This window comes from Gorilla gorilla, chromosome 8, assembly GCF_029281585.2.
Source record: "Gorilla gorilla gorilla isolate KB3781 chromosome 8, NHGRI_mGorGor1-v2.1_pri, whole genome shotgun sequence".
NCBI classification, from domain to species: domain Eukaryota; kingdom Metazoa; phylum Chordata; class Mammalia; order Primates; family Hominidae; genus Gorilla; species Gorilla gorilla.
The window spans coordinates 134,787,208-134,804,013 of NC_073232.2; the positions used below are offsets into that span (position 1 = coordinate 134,787,208).

The following is a 16,806-nucleotide window of genomic DNA, read 5'->3' on the forward strand; positions in this document are numbered from 1 at the left end:
GGTGATCTCAGTGCCCATCTGGCAGATCCTTCCTGCCCTGGCTTTTCTGCTCACTGTGACCACCCTTGACTTTGTGATCACTGATAACCTTCACCTTCTCTAATCTGAATCCCAAGCTTCTCACTCTTGGTCCACCACCTCCCATCCTTGTCTGTTCTGAACCCTGAACGGAAGCTGAATGGAACCCTGAGTGGAAGGGTTCTGAAGCTGTTCAGAACCCTGAATGGAAGCTGAAATATCAATGGGTCATTGCTTTTCACAGTCCTCTGTGAAAGATTACTGGCCAAGCCAGCATCTGGAGAATTCCTGGTCCACCACCTCCCTGTCTGGAGAAGCTGGAACAGCCAGCTGCATGAGCGTGTGACCCGTGTACTCACAGGCCCTGTGCCCTGAGCTCGCTGTTTTAATTTTATCTTTGAATTTGTATTTTTGTGAATAAAGCCCTATGAGCTAATGGAGCATGCTCAGCGAACTTGGGGCTTTAGCTCAGGCTGGATTCCTCCTGCTGCCTCCCCAGTCCCTGGTCCCCTGAGAACTCCAGCCCCATCTGACCTTCCCCTTCCCTGTCTCTATGCAGGGGTCATTGCTACCCTCCATCCCTGGAAAGGGTGTAGGCACAGGGCAGTTCTAGGTTCCAGCTTGGGCACTGCATAACATCTTGGTGATGCAGGGATCAGGCTGATGATGCCGTGGTTGTTCTGTGGGCTACTGGGCAGGGTCAAGCCACTCCCACCCTGATCCAGGTACCTAATGCACCTGACACAGAAGCGGCAGTGTCCTTGGGGTCATCCATTATCCATGTGTTGGAGGAGTGGGACCCTAGGGAAGATGCTTGGCTCGACTTCCCCACCCCTAGCCAGGGCACAATCTGAGGTCCAGGGGCTGGTGGGCACAATGCCAAGTCGTGAGGCCTCCAGTGTCTGCGCTCACTGTCCCATAAATAACCACAGTAATAACTAGCAAATCAAAAACATTGTGATAGGTTGAGAGAGACAGCGTGTGGAAGAAAGGAAACAGCTTTCTATTTTAGTACCTTTAACGGTGCTTTCTGTATGCTTTATGAACAAGGAGCCTGCATTTTTATTTTGCACTGGGCTCTGCTAATTTTGTAGCTGGTCCCGCCCCCTAGTAGCTCAAGTCAGCAAATCTTTGGTTCATCTGAGTCCACAGTCCACTGACCCGCCCTTTTTCACAGTTCCTCCCCTGCCCATGTGCTCACTTCCCTCCTTACCCAGCTTGGCGCACTCCCTCAAGCAAGTCTTTGGATGCTGACATCCCCCCTAAACAACCCTTCTGTGGCCTGGTTTGATTTTCCTTAGGAGACATGCAAGTTCTATGGCACTGTTTCTTGCTGGGTATGGAGGATGTGCTATTTTGTCCATTGCATATTTTTTAAAGAAAATGAAAGGTTAGCATAACTGTTTCCAGAAGGCACATTGAATCACTCAGTTGAGTCCCAGCCAGTTGCTGCAGCGTTAGCCTTTGAAGCAAACTTGAACCAACACAGGACCAGCCTGGAAGTCCCAGCCTCCGGAAACGATGCAGTGGATTCTGCAGATTCAGCAACAACAATATTTTTGTAACTCAAGAGCACTTAGTAATTTTCGAAGGAGAGAAAGAAGTAATTGACTTGGCTTATTAGGTTGAAAAAGAGTTGCCAACTTTTTCTTTGGTTTTGATGTTATTGGTTTTTTTTGTTTTTCTTTTCTCCAAGCTTCAGGGAATGAGATTGAATGAGCACTCAAGTGCTACTAGGCAGAACCCTGAATGGAAGGAAGCTGAAATACCGATGGGTCATTGCTTTTCACAGTCCTCTATGAAAGATTACTGGCCAAGCCAGCATCTGGAGAATTCTAGGAATCCCCCCTCCTCTTGCAGCGGTATAAGTTTGTGGGGATCATCTGACCCCATTGGGGAGTTGTATGAAAAAAGGGATTTATTAGGGACCCTGTTGCCTGTTTGGATCTTACCCATTTAACTATTGTCTGCTAATGGATTTTTTGGAAAGCAACCAGGTTTTCCATAAAGAATAGCTAATTGTCAGAGCTGAGATGACCATTGGAGATCACTGGGCTCAACTCCCTAATTTTAGAGGTGGTAAAACTGCAATCCAGAGAAGCTAATCAAGTGGTTCAAGGTTGTAGACTGAGTTCATATAGGACCAAGACCCAGCCCAGATGTCCTACTGTCTGGGACAGTGTTCTCTCAGCATACGTGGAGCCTGAGGGGGTAATGTGTGTGCGTGTGTGTGCATGTATGCATATACACATAGGTGTTTTGCCTAAGTTTTCACTTCTGCCCCACCTTGGTTGATCTTGGAGAATGAGCCTGAGGCGCGCTGTCAACCAGGGGGCCTCATTCAGCACAGGCCCAACTTTTCTGCCCTGGGGGAGTTCCAGCAGTTATGGTTCATCTGTGGTTCAGTTATGGAACTCACACCACACGTAGTGCCCCCAAAGCCGAGGCTGTGTGCACACACCTCCCCTCCATTCCCGTGGTGGGCCCCTGCTTGGGTTCTTCCTAAACTTCCCCTTTGCCCTGCTCTGTGTTATACCCGCTCTGGTCCCCTGTCCCTGTGGAGTGATCCGGGGCACAAGGGCAGCTGTTTCCCCGCTGACCTCTGTGTGCCCTGAGCATCTGGGAGGTGGGGAGCAGGCTGGTGAGAAGAACACCTGGAGTGGAGGTTGGGGTCAGGGAGGGTCCCAGTCCCAGTACCACCCCCACCTGCTGTGGGACCTGCAGTCCCCTCATCAGCAGAACGGCTATGAAGCCATCCTGCCCATCCACAGGGTGGTGGGTCGTGAAGGCTGCATACCTGGCAGAGCGGGAGAAGCTCTGGGAAGATGCCGGACACGCGCCGTGGGAGTGATTTCCCTGCCTTGCCCAGATTCTGCTCCTATCACCTGAACCTGCCTGTCACCACCATGGAACTGCTGTGACCATTGCTTTCCTTTTAAGCAGATTAGCAGACATCTCCTGCTCCACCCCGCCAAACAAACAAACAAACAAGCAAACAAACAAACAAAAACGTGCATGAGGGATATGGACTTATAGTCTTTTCTAAACATTGTTAGGTGCTTGTATTAGGATCTTCTCTTAAAATGAACCATATTCCCCAGGCTTTGGATGACACTCATGGTTGCCCACCCTCCAACTTCCTTCCCTGCTGGCAGAGCCCTGGGTTTGTTTTAGTTCCAACCCTAACCCCACTGCATTCCTGACTCAGGCAAATTCGCAGGGTCCAATGCAGTCAGGGGGGCCACGTTCCCTCCTCCAACTAGTGCTGAGGTCGCTGCTTGATTGGATACTGCCGATGACCTACGAGGAGGAGGGTGCCAGGGCGCTTTTGGGACTTTGCTCTTCTGGAGAGATGCTTCCACAGCACGGTCACGGACACAGTTACGTCTTGATGTGATATCTGGAATGGTGGTGGCCGTCTTGTGGCTGTGAGAACAGGCTGAGGTTGATTGGATGGAGGGAAGGAAGGAGCCTTGTTCTTGATGCTGTCTGTGAGCCTTCGAGTTATCAGCCTGGCACCACCCAGCCCTTGGGCAGATATCTACTCTACATACTCCATTTGGAGTTTTTTTTTTTTTTTGTCACTTGCAGTTGAAAACACCCTAATTGATACACACAAACTATTTTTAGTGCTGGTCTGTGTTTGACCCTTATGGAAGACTCTGGGCTGAGCTGCCCATGGTGAGGGAGGTGGACTTTGTGTTTTCTTACTGCTCTGTGTCCTGGTGGCTTGTTTGTGTCTCTGCCCATGAGACAAAAGCCGAGAGGGCAAGGGCGGATTTTCTTAATCATATGTTCCCTGCACCAAGTGCATAGGAGACACTCACTGAATGGTTGTTGAGAGAGTTCTCTTTCACGGAGGCAGTGTTTTGTGAAACGATGCTGCTTGTTGTTGTCTGTTGGTTGTAATATGCACGAATACTAAGAACCATCTTTAATCATGCTGTGGACCAGCCTCTTCCAAGGTGTTAACATTACTCCCACTACCTGGTCAGCATCCTGCCTATGGCTAGGACTTCGTAATTTACATGGATATGGTGGAGAGACCTGGAGCCCATGGCCAGGACTCTGACACCCTCACTGGATCTGTTTCTACATCTACCTGGGTGGCTGTCTAGGACATTAGAGGATACGTGTCTTCCTAAAGTCCCTCTGTTTCTGGCTCTGTTAAGAGGACACTATTTAGCATTGTGAGTCCCTGCAGGCTGGGGGCCAGTGGGCGTTTTTCTTCTAGATGCCCCCTCTCTTCTTCTGGCCTCCCAGGCTTCCTGCTCCTGAGATTGTGAGAACTGGCCTGTGCTGGGCTCACTGCAGAAAGACTGTCATCCCCAAAGGTCTTGCACCAAACTTGAGCTACAAGCTCTTTTAGGGGGACCTGAGGTCTCCGCCTGGGCTCTGTGAGAGCAGGCATGGGTTGTTTCTGCCCCGTCACTGCTGTCACGCCCACACTTGCATTTTCATTTCCCCCCAGCAGTGTGAGGATCTGGCATGAGGAGTGGGACTCGCGTGCCCTCTTTCTTCTCCTCTTCCCCCTGGCCTTTTCATCTGTCAGTGGGGGACGGATGTTTGCCCTGTTTACTTCTAGGCTTACTGTGAGGCTCCAGGGAGATGGTGAAGTGGCCAAGGAGAGGAGCTGCCACCTTCAAGACGGCCTGTGGCCGGTGCTGCTTTAAAGGGAGACTCAGAGGTGCTTTGCTGTGGCTGGCGCAGGAACCAGCCTGGGGACAGCAGTGCAGAGGCCTTGGACTCAGAGTGTGTGGGCCCCGCGGGGCTTCACGGCGTCTGTGGCTGTGCACTTCCAGCCATATCTGTGCTGCATCTCTTCCACATTCCCCCGTGGAGCTGATGTCTAGACAGCTATGGAATTAAATGCTCAATTACCGAGTAGGAATTTGGCCAGCAGAGGTATAGCTGCTGAGTAGACAGACTCGAGGTGAGGCTCATGGCTGAGAACAGGCCCCATCTGGCTTTGGAATGAGCTGAGGGGCCCGATGCTCCTGCAGGCAGTGGCTCCTGTGGGGAGCTGGGGCCGTGACCCCCAAAAAGCAGTTTGACCTCATGGACAGCCGTAAATCTGGCCTGGTCAACATCTCTGCCAGACATCATTCCCTTGCAAAGATTTCTGCCTGTGATTGGAATTCTGGATGAACATGTACTGGGCGTGTGGGTCTGACAGCTGGGAAGCTTGTTCTCTTGTTTAGCCAGGCTGCCCATCATCTGTAAGCCTCAGTATCCACATCTTTAAAATGGGGGGAAAATATAGCTCAACTCCTAATGGTGTCATGAGAATACTTTGTCACCTGCCAGGCAAAGGCTTATTCCTTTCACAGAAATCCAGGGTTTACAGTGTGAAACCCCTCTCCGCTCCACTGCATGTGTCTGCTTGCTTTTTTCTGTCTTAGGGTTGCCCTTCATGAGCTAGGAAATGTCTGAGTGGATAAAAACGTAAACGAGATGATCACTGGTGGTGCCCATTGGTGCAGCCTTTGCCTAAATGGCTACTTACGTAGCCACATTTCCTCGTCTGTGTTCAGGTGAGGACTGGTTCCTGGGGTGACTGCCTGGGTTCACATCACGGGTGTCCATCTTGTCGAAGCCCATGTGGTCACCCAAGTGTGACTGAGCCAGGCTTGCCCACGGGGTGCTCTGGGCCCCATTTTCGGCAGCAGGCAGCGTCCCCTGGAGGCCTGGCCCTCCCCGGGAGCATGGGGAGTAGCGCCTATGGGCAAGCAGCCTGCAGCCTCCATCCCTGCCCGGGGGCTCCCCCTCCCCAGCCTCACAGCTTCTCCAAAAGTGTTTGTCTCCTTGCTGCATCCTCTAGGCCTGAGCTCAGACGGTGGAAAAGAAGAGCTGGAAGGAGAGTTGCCTTTCAGTCTCTCTGCCTTCTGAGGTCTCCTGAGACATAGAGCTTGGGCCTGCCTCCCTTTCTAGGAGGCGCCAAGGGGTGGTAAGAATAGGGGATGAGTGAGATGTGAATTAGGATCCCCACAGCAAGCCCTGCCTCATAACTTTCTGATGGGTTTTCAATGTGTGGTGAGGCAGACGCCTGCTGGGCCCCCTTCCTGAGTTGAGTTTGACCTCCTGCCTCCTGTCTGTCTCCTTGGGCGGCCAGGCCACCCTGCTCCAGCAACCTGTGCCACCCCGTCCCTTTACCTGTCCCAAGCCCAGCCCTGAAGGCCTCAAAGGCCTGGTCTTCCAGCCAGTCCAGGGCCTGAAGGGATGGCAGTGTCCCTGGTGGACCTCCCCTGGCGTGGCCTAGTGCACATCCCAGCCCTGCCTCCTGCCCGGCCTGCACGCCATGAGTGCTGAAGTCATGCCTGGCAGGGGCTGCTGGCCCAGGCCCAGAGTAAACACGCTGCGCTGAGCTCGCTGGTGTGCTGCTGGATGCTGATGAGCTTGAGGAGTGTGGGAAGTGAGCATGGGGCTGAGTAGAGATGCTGCAGGCCTGCACCTCCCCGCAGCTGCCCTGCATGCTCCAGCCTCAGGCAGCCCCACAGGGAAAGGGTCACCCACTGTCAGGGCAGACCTTTACCATGGCTGGGTGACACGGGCTGGCTGTGGAAAGGTGTTTGGTAGTTCCCGCTGTTGGATTTGCACAGGCCCAGATGCTCACAGCAAAACCAACACCTAGATGATGCTTACAGGAGCCAGCGGGTATTCAAAGAGCTGTTCAGATCTTAAGTTGCTTCATTCTCACAGTGGACCATTGAGGTAGCTGTACGTTAGTCCCATTTTCCAGATGAGAAAACTGAAGACCTGAGTGGTCATAAGCTCAGGCCCTGATCTAAATCACGCAGTCTGGCCCCAGGTGTGTGCTCTTGACCATGGACAGTGCTCTCCTGGTCCTCTTGGTATCTGTGATCTGAGGGACCTTCCTCCTCCTCAGTCTCGTGTAGTCAGTTTTAGGTCTTGGACTCTGTCTTCATATCCCTTTCTCCCTCCGTGAGCTTTCTCACCCAGCATCTTCCTTATTTGGCGTGTGTTGGGGGATATTTGTGGTGTGGCGTGGCACTGTGTAGTGGATGAGAGAGTCTGTTTTTCCGGTCCCAGTCCCAGGTTTCAATCCCTGCTGTGTCTCAAGTCACCCAGACTCTTGGAGCCTCAGTTTCCTCATCTGTTAAATGGGCATGGTGGTCACCCCACCTCATCAGCTAGTGTCTGCTCCATCTCTGGTGGAGGAGATGACTCAAGTAACCCCTGGGTTCCACCTGCCCCACCTCACTGGTCCCCTGGCTCTTTCTTTGTTGAGATAGACAAATGTGAGGCTCTGGAGTTGCAGTTCCCACGAGGGCTGGGGTGGCTCTCTGATTTCTGGGTCTGGTCCATGTTGTTCAGGGCAGCTGCTCGTTCTAAGTGAATAAAGGCTGAAGGAACTCGGGAGGTCTGCTTGGCTCCGAGGAAGGCAGAGAGGGAAGGGGCCCCGATGCCTTCCCTGATAGAGCTAGGGAGTCCCTTCTGTGGTTCCCCCCAGCTCCTTGGCCTGGGTGACCCTGGAGCTGGCTTCTGTTCCATTTTGTTGTGCAGAGTTGTTTGGGACTCCTGGCTTTGCCTGGCCTTTGTGGGACGCTGGAGATCAGGGCTTCTGGAGTTGGCCAATTAGCCTGCCCAGACCAGGAAAAACAGGTGGCTGACGGAGGGCCATTTCAGGAGAGGAGAGACAGCCTACCTATTGGGTCTTGCTGTCTTGGGTCCTGGCGGCCTTGCTGTCCCCATGCTCCATCCCTGCCCCTGACCAGTGTGGCCCTGTACTCAGCATAGGCATGCACCTGAGTCAGTACAATTCCCTGCCCGCAGAGCACCCCAAATATTCCAGGCCTCAGGACGGATGTGCACATGATGAGTCGGGGCAGGTTTCACTGCCTGTAGCTTGGGATCCTTCCCTGGGGCTTGGTTCTCTAGGGCTGTCCCCGGCAGTCTCACCCCAAACCCTAAATTCATGTTGTCTTCCTCTGTCTCTTGGCCTCAAGGTTTCAGAGTGAGTCTGTGCTGATAGCTTCAAGATGTGATGAGACCCTGACTTGGCCTCCAGTTACCTCCTCACGGTTTCCTTGGTGTGTGTGTGGCTTCAGTGTTCACTGGCTCCCGCACGGCTTGCAATGTGTGGATTACGGGTGGGAGGGAAATGCAGTCCTGCCCGCAGCAAAGGGATGTTAGTTGTGAGCTCAGTTCCCCACCGGGCCTGGTGTTTCCAAATGGCCCGTCACTGTCCCTGCTTGGTTTTCCATGATATCTGTGCCTTTACCTATTTGGTTAAATTAAACCAACTCAGCAACGCCAGCCATTGTGGTTTCAGGGCAAGCTGCCTGTCCTGCTGCTTGGCCGCTCCTCAGAGCTGCGGCCGGGAGAGTTCGTGGTCGCCATCGGAAGCCCGTTTTCCCTTCAAAACACAGTCACCACCGGGATTGTGAGCACCACCCAGCGAGGCGGCAAAGAGCTGGGGCTCCGCAACTCAGACATGGACTACATCCAGACCGACGCCATCATCAACGTGAGCCTCTGTCTCTCTGCGGGTGGGGATTGGGGCAGAGTTTTGCCAGGGGAAGAGGAGTCAGCATAGGTCTCAGCCCCTGACTTTCTTGTAGTCTGCGTGAAGGGATGGAACTAGACCAAGCCATGTGGATTCTAGTGCCAGCAGCACGGCAGGGGTCAAATGGCGGGGACGGTGACACTGGAGCAGGTGAACAGCCAGCCTCCTCCCAGAAGGAAGAAGTTGTGTTGGGTGCTTTAGGGTGATTGCAGTTGGCTTCTGGGCTTCAGAGAGAAAATCTCCCTGTTTACGGCACCTCTAAAACTTTCTGAAAATTGTTAAGGTCATTTTTTTCTGGCAAAATATTAGGTTAATGGGAATGAATCTCAGAGAAGAATCGTGCCCCCCACTCTAGGCACCATGCTCAGGAAACCGCCAGGCAGGAACATAGATTGAACCATGTTATGACACAATTTGTAACCTTTTCATTTCTGTTTAATTGCAGTATGGAAACTCGGGAGGCCCGTTAGTAAATCTGGTAAGGTCTTTTAAACCTATGTTAGGTTATTTGTTTTTATCTATGTACACGCTGTTTTTTGTTTGTTTGTTTGTTGTTTGTTTGTTTTTGAGGCAGGGGGTCTTTTCAAACATAAGGTTGCCAAAGTGTGTTATAAATTCCTTTAAAATTGCTCTGTGAATGTACTGCATGCTTCCAAATGACCCTACGGATCTTTTCTGGGAAGAGTAAGGCAGGCCGGAGGTGAGGGTTGGAAATGTTATGCCAGAGAACACACTTGTGTCTCAGAGTTACAGGTAAACACCGTGAAATTCAGGGCCAGTGCAGGAGTAAGGTGAAGGTCACCAAAAGTGCTGGCCAGTCACCGAAAGCACCTCCTCCAAATTAAATCTCCTGGGCTGCTGAAGGAGCTGGCTGGGCTCATACACATTTTCTCTTGGCCAGGAATCCTCCCTTAAGGCCTGGCTGGAATGAGGAGGAGTTACCCACCCACAAAGATATCACTTAAGTCTACCCTTAAATACTTGAGCAGAAAAAGTGAAGCCTTAGAACACAGACCATCAGAGCTAGAGGGCAGCTCCGCGGCCGTTTGTAGAGGGCAGCTCCGGGGCCGTTTATAGAGGGCAGCTCCGGGGCCGTTTATAGAGGGCAGCTCTGGGGCCATTTATAGAGGGCAGCTCTGGGGCCATTTATAGAGGGCAGCTCTGGGGCCATTTATAGGGGCTGTCTTTAGCAAGGCCCAGTGTGATGGCACCTCCTAGATGGTGCCTTGGCATCAGGTACTGACATCTCAGCACTCCTGGGAAGTGTGCACGAAGTGATGTATCCCCGCTTGGCAGCTTTCCCTTCCCAGCAGAGGGGCAGCTGTGCTCCCAGCTCTGTCCTCTGCCTCCCCGCGCAGCACTTGGGGATGGAGTGGAGATGGCTTTGCTGGTAATGAAGCATGACAGCCCTAAGCTCTAGGGTTGTTTCCCCCTTAAGTCAGCAGAGTCATCTTAAGATCATTAGACACGGGAGAAGCAGGAAGGTGTGGGCAGCCACCTAAAGGAGTTTGAGCCTGTGGAAACATATTCCTTGTGAAACAGGAGCAAATCATATCGTGCATTTTGAAACTATCTGTGCTTACCATGAGGTGAGCACCCAGTGCCGACCTGGAGTGTGTGCGATTCTTCCACAGCTGCGCGTGGCTCACGCTGCCTGGGTGTCCTGATGCCTCTCTCCCTGCTGCCACGGGGATCCCCTCCTTGCATCTCCCCACTTCGATCTCTGAAATAGCTCAGGGACTTCTTTCATGCATATTCTCTTTGGGTGTGTACCTGCTGGTAAAGCTTCACGATTCAGTAAGCTGTGTCCTTCTTGCTTTTCAGGACGGTGAAGTGATTGGAATTAACACTTTGAAAGTGACAGCTGGAATCTCCTTTGCAATCCCATCTGATAAGATTAAAAAGTTCCTCACGGAGTCCCATGACCGACAGGCCAAAGGTAGGCAAGGCCCACACAGCCCTGGGGACTCCGGAGATTGGGCCTGAAGCTCAGCTGCCCTTTGGGACTTGGGGAAGGGAAAAGCGGCAGCCCCTAGGACTAGCCAAGCCGTCTCTGATCCAGAAGTGAACGGGAATGCACATTACTAAATCCCTCGCAGAAGGTCACAGACATTTCGCCATTTTTGTCCTCTGATCATGGCAATGTCACTTGTCTCAGTCTAATATGTACCAGGCATGATCCTAGGTGACTTCTGTACATTATTTCACTTTATTTATGTATGTCACTTAATTCTTTTGCCCTATCAGTTAGGAATTACTAGTCCCATTTTGCTGATGAGAAAACAGGTTCAGGGAGATCATTCTACAAACGTTTATTGCCCCATCTGCTCCAAGTCAAGCAGGGAGCTTGGCAGTGGACAGCTCGGCAGTGGACAGCTCAACTGGGACCTGGGGCTCAACAGGGGCCTTTGCCGGTGTGACTTTTATGTTCTGTTGGGAGATGGGAAGGCTGACAGTAAATAATCAAACACATAAGATACTATTAGTGCTCCCAAGAAAACGGATCAGGGTGGCCGTCAAGGGAGCGACTGGAGGGGCAGCTGGTGGAGATGGTGTGGCCAGGAAATGCCTTCCAAGCTGAGGTCTGAGTGAGGAGGAACCAGCGGGCAGGGATGTGGGGGGAACACTCCAGAAGGAAAGACAGAGGACTCAGCATAGTTGAGTGAGCACAAGGCCCCTGAAGTTGCCTGAAGGCCAGAGTACAGTGACAGCATGGAGTTCCCCGGGGTGGAAAGCTGGCCAAGGCCGGGCAAGCAGGCTCACAGCAGGCCATGCTGAGGGGCCTGGGTTGCATCCTAACGACATTTAAGAACAGGGAAGTTTATGATCTGATTGATGTCACTGAAAGGACACTCTGATGGCTGCGGGGAGTCTGCTGGAGGGGTTGCTGGAAGTTGGGGACCGGTTAAGGGGCTCTCCCAGTCATCTGGATGAGACATGCTGGGGTCTCAGACAAGGGTGGTGGCAGTGAAGGTGGGACAGAGGGGTCACATTCCAGATATATATGGGGGGTAGAGCAAGCTTGGGGAAGGGCCAGCTGTCAGGATGAGGCCATGAGGAATTAAGGGTCATGCCCAGGTACCTGACCATTAATTGAAACAATGGGACTTTCCCAAGGTCCCCCAGAGGGGAGGGGTCCAGACCAGGATTTGAGCCGCAACCTCAGTGTACCCTTCTGTGGCCCTTCCTGCAACCTGAGGGATTGGGCCCCCAGCCCCTGGTGTCCCCAGCACCCCCACCAACTGGGCTGACCTTCTGCTGTCCCTTTGTTGTCTCACCAGGAAAAGCCATCACCAAGAAGAAGTATATTGGTATCCGAATGATGTCACTCACGTCCAGGTGGGTAAACAGGATGCGTGTCTGTGTCTTAAATTTTAATAAACCTGAACTTCAGAAGGTGCTCACGGGCACCCCGGAAAGAGAAACCTTATGCTGCCTTAAGACGTCTCAGTTTCTGCTTATAATGAAGTAGCATCGGGAAAGAGGACAGGTCATTAGCCTTGGCCCCTTTGTTTGGTTTTAACCTGTGTTTTTGCATTCTGAGCTGGTTTTCTTCATTGGCAGCAGGCCCTCCGGTGTAGAAGGTTCTGCCCTCCTCTTTGAAGGCAAGCCTGAACAATGTGTGTGTGGTGGGGCTGTTGATTCACTCTGGCTCACGTCTTCCTTACCCCACATTCTGTTGAAACCCACATTCCAGGAGGGCCCCAAGCCCCTCCCGCAGCTCTAGGCACTCTGCTTTCGTTGCTCTGCAGCTCGTGGGCCGCGGCTCCAGGAATGCCAGGGCAGGCCCAGCGCAGGGAAGTGAATGACTGATGTGCTTGTTTTCCCCGAGCTGGTGGAGTTGCGGCCTGTGGTTGGCAGGCTCATGGCATCCTGGTGTTCTAACCTGGATGAAAAATTCTGGTGTAATCTCATGAGTCCTGGTAGTAGACTCACCTGGCATGGCTAAAACTGTCAGATGTAAAGTAGGTAAAGACTAGAATACAGTAACAGATAGATTAATGTGTTCATTACTATGATGAATTAATGATTCACTCACTGTGAAAGTATTTATATATTTTGATACACGTTATGAATGGTGGTCCCTTTCTTAGCACTCCAGAAGATGGAGCCATTTGTCAAGGTTAAAGTGTCCCCTCAGTTGTTTGCCTTTGGAACTAGGAGGTGTAGGGAAAGATGGTAAGCCCTTGGTGCCCAGTTTCCTGGGTTCCTGTCCCTGCTCTGATATTTCCTGCCTTGTGACCTTGGGAACTATATGACCCCTGAGTGCCTCAGTTTCCTCCTCTTCAGGATGGGGATGACAGCACAGGTGCTTCTGGTGTGTGGCCAGGCTCAGATCAGGGAGTGGTGGCAGGGGTCACCAGCCACAGTGATGCCAACCACTATGTATCACATGTACTGGGCCAGGTGCCTTACTGGGATGACCTCATCTGATCCTCACAACTCATGTTGTAGGGTACTGTTATTATCCCCATCTTGCAGGTGAGGAAATGAAGGCACAGAGAAGTTAAGCAACTGTCTGGGGTCACACAGCTAGCAAATGGCAGAGCTAGGGCTGCAAACCAGGCCAACCACTATACTTTACTGACTCCTTAGTAATAGCTACTATTAATTAAGAAATAATAACAATGATGATGGCTGGGTGCGGTGGCTCACATCTGTAATCCCAGCACTTTGGGAGGCCAAGGCGGGCAGATCACTTGAGGCCAGGAGTTTGAGACCAGCCTGGCCAATTTGTGAAATCCTGTTTCTACTAAAAATATAAAAAATTAGCCGGGCTTGGTGGCAGGCACCTGTAATCCCAGCTACTCGGGTGGCTGAGGCAGGAGAATTGCTTGAACTCGGGAAATGTAGGTTGCAGTGAACTGAGATCGCACCACTGCACTCCAGCCTGGGCGACAGAGCAAGACTCTGTCTAAAAAAAAAAAAAAAGAAATAATAGTAATGATGAAAGCACTTTCCTTGCTGTTACCAAGTAAATCTTTGACTCTGGTAGACAGGCAATTTTAATTTTAAAATAGGATCAGAATTCCTGGAGGAATTTTACCTTAGACCCAGGGAGAAGATGGGAACTGGTGAGAGCTGAGTTTTGCCTGGGGAAGGCCTGGTGTTTCTTCACACTAACACGGGTGCTTTTTCTCTGGAGCAGCAAAGCCAAAGAGCTGAAGGACCGGCACCGGGACTTCCCAGATGTGATCTCAGGAGCGTATATAATTGAAGTAATTCCTGATACCCCAGCAGAAGCGTGAGTTAGAGTCATTTTCTCTTTTCCCAATATTCTTGTTGTTCCTGTGGGGGTAGCAGGAAGAGGGAGCGCTGTTCCTTTTCTACTGGCTCAGATGATTATGTTGATCCTTGACAGACGGGGTCGGATGTTGCTTGTCATTCCTGCTGGCCAGGCCTTCCGACCTGGCTCGGCTCGGGACTCATCCATAGGAGGGTGCCTTCTGTCTTTAAAAGTCCTTGCTCCACGAGGACCCTCCAGATGGACAGAGCAATAGCAGACTCGTAATGAGTCTCTGGGATGGCCCGGCTGGCCAGAGAGAGGGTTTCAGGAACAGTGTCCCCAAGCCCTCACTTGGTGGTCCTTTTCTAGGCTTCAGGACCCTTCTCTTCCTGGAGTCTTCCAGAATGTCTCTGACAATTAGGCCCATACCTGTCAACACCTCCAGAAAAATAACCCAAGTGATATCAAAGTAACATGACAAGAAGTAGCTCAACCATCCATCAGGGTTTGTTACCTGTATTGGCGGAATATCCAGAGAAAAGTGCTAGACCAGGGACCAGCAAATGTGCCTTGGGGGCTGGATCTGGCCCACTGCCTGCTTTTATATGGAGCTGTGGGCTAAGAATAGTGTTTGCATTTTATTTTTATTTTTACTTATTTTTTATTTTCATAGGTTTTTGGGGGAACAGGTGGTATTTGGTTACATGAGTAAGTTCTTTGGTGGTGATTTGTGAGGTTTTGGTGCACCCATCACCCGAGCAGTGTACACTGAACCCAATTTGTAGTCTTTTATCCCTTATCCCTGTCCCAGCCTTTCCCCTTGAGTCCCCAGAGTCCATTGTATCATTCTTATGCCTTTGTGTCCTCGTAGCTTAGCTCCCACTTATGAGTGAGAACATTTAAATGGTTGAAAAATCCTGAAATAAGAATAGTATTTTGTGACATGTTAAATTTGTATGAAATTCAAATTTCAGTGTCCACTGAAATTTGGTTTATGACATCTATGGTGGCTTTTGTGCTGGAACAGCAGAGTTGAGTCACTTCAACAGAGACCATATGTACTGCAAAGCCTAAAATATTTCCTATGGAGCCCTTTACAGAAAAAGTTTGCAGACCCTTGTGCTAGCCCATGAAGAACCATGACAGCGTTTTGACGCTGAGCTATATAAGAGCTACAGTTATAGTGGCAACCACACAAAGGAAGTGCCTCTTAACAGAAACATTCCGCCCACCCCTATAGGAACTGCATTCTGAGTTGCAATACCCATTATAAGCAAGTTGGCCAGATAGTGGCCAACTATCTGGCAGATATCTGGCCAACTACGTGGCAGATAGTACCTGGTACATCCTTCCCCACTTTGGGGCCAATCTTGACCTTTGATCTCCTTGGGGTCATAAGGCCACACAAGTGTTAGTAGGCATTTCTACAGTGGACACAATGGATGATTTAGCCTGAAAATCTCAAAAGGAGCCCAGCATCCTGGCACATGCATGTAATCCCAGCTACTCAGGAGGCCGAAGCAGAAGGATCCCTTGAGCCCAGGAGTTCGAGACTAGCTTGGGCAACAATTGAGACCCCATCTCAAAAAAAAAAAAAAAAAAAAAAAAAAGAGTGGGGAAAAAAGAACATTATTTAAAAAAAAAATAGTGGGGAAAAAAGAACATTATTTTTTTAAAAAAAAAACCTTAAAAAGTAATCCAATCTACCGATGGTTTATTTTTTATTTTATTTTATTTTTTTTGAGATGGAATCCCACTCTGTCACCCAGGCTGGAGTGCAGTGGCACAATCTTGGCTCACTGCAACCTCCACCTCCTGGGTTCAAGTGAATCTCTTGCCTCAGCCTCTGAGTAGCTGGGATTACAGGTGCCCACCACCAAACCTGGCTCTTTTTTTTTTTTTTTTTTTTTTTGTAATTTTAGTAGAGACGGGGCTTCGCCATGTTGGCCAGGCTGGTCTTGAACTCCTGACCTCAGGTGATCCACCTGCCTCAGCCTCCCAAAGTGCTGGGATTACAGGCATGAGCCACCGTGCCTGACCCACTGATGGTTTGAATTATTCTAAGTTCGCCACCGTCCAATCCTGTTTGCTGTGGGCTTTTAGGTTCTAAGCTGTGCCTCTGTCCATGTAAAGTCAGACCAGGAGGAATGGAAACATGAAACATTGCCATTGTGTTTCCCTTTGTGTTGCAGTGGTGGTCTCAAGGAAAACGACGTCATAATCAGCATCAATGGACAGTCCGTGGTCTCCGCCAATGATGTCAGCGACGTCATTAAAAGGGAAAGCACCCTGAACATGGTGGTCCGCAGGGGTAATGAAGATATCATGATCACAGTGATTCCCGAAGAAATTGACCCATAGGCAGAGGCATGAGCTGGACTTCATGTTTCCCTCAAAGACTCTCCCGTGGATGACAGATGAGGACTCTGGGCTGCTGGAATAGGACACTCAAGACTTTTGACTGCCATTTTGTTTGTTCAGTGGAGACTCCCTGGCCAACAGAATCCTTCTTGATAGTTTGCAGGCAAAACAAATGTAATGTTGCAGATCCGCAGGCAGAAGCTCTGCCCTTCTGTATCCTATGTATGCAGTGTGCTTTTTCTTGCCAGCTTGGGCCATTCTTGCTTAGACAGGCAGCATTTGTCTCCTCCTTTAACTGAGTCATCATCTTAGTCCAACTAATGCAGTCGATACAATGCGTAGATAGAAGAAGCCCCACGGGAGCCAGGATGGGACTGGTCGTGTTTGTGCTTTTCTCCAAGTCAGCACCCAAAGGTCAATGCACAGAGACCCCGGGTGGGTGAGCGCTGGCTTCTCAAACGGCCGAAGTTGCCTCTTTTAGGAATCTCTTTGGAATTGGGAGCACGATGACTCTGAGTTTGAGCTATTAAAGTACTTCTTACACATTGCTTTCTGTAGTGCTTATTTTCCTTTCCCAAGAGCAGCTCGTTGCAGTCTTTTTGGAATGATTCTAATGTCAGTGGGCTCCTCATTAGACCTCATTGTCCACGCAGGTTTGAGCTCTTAGTCTTAT

At 50.7% G+C, this 16,806-nt stretch overlaps 1 protein-coding gene across 1 annotated transcript in view; it reads left to right on the plus strand.

Moving 5' to 3' along the window:
- The window catches only part of HTRA1 (HtrA serine peptidase 1), a 53,693-nt gene extending 37,012 nt beyond the window's left edge, over positions 1-16,681 (plus strand). The window contains exons 4-9 of the mRNA XM_004050214.3: positions 8,312-8,506; positions 8,991-9,023; positions 10,370-10,484; positions 11,827-11,884; positions 13,695-13,790; positions 15,965-16,681. Of these exons, the coding sequence (XP_004050262.2) occupies positions 8,312-8,506; positions 8,991-9,023; positions 10,370-10,484; positions 11,827-11,884; positions 13,695-13,790; positions 15,965-16,133 (666 nt within the window). The 3' untranslated portion in view covers positions 16,134-16,681. The remainder of the gene's footprint in view (positions 1-8,311; positions 8,507-8,990; positions 9,024-10,369; positions 10,485-11,826; positions 11,885-13,694; positions 13,791-15,964) is intronic.
- The last annotated feature ends 125 nt before the right edge of the window (positions 16,682-16,806 follow it).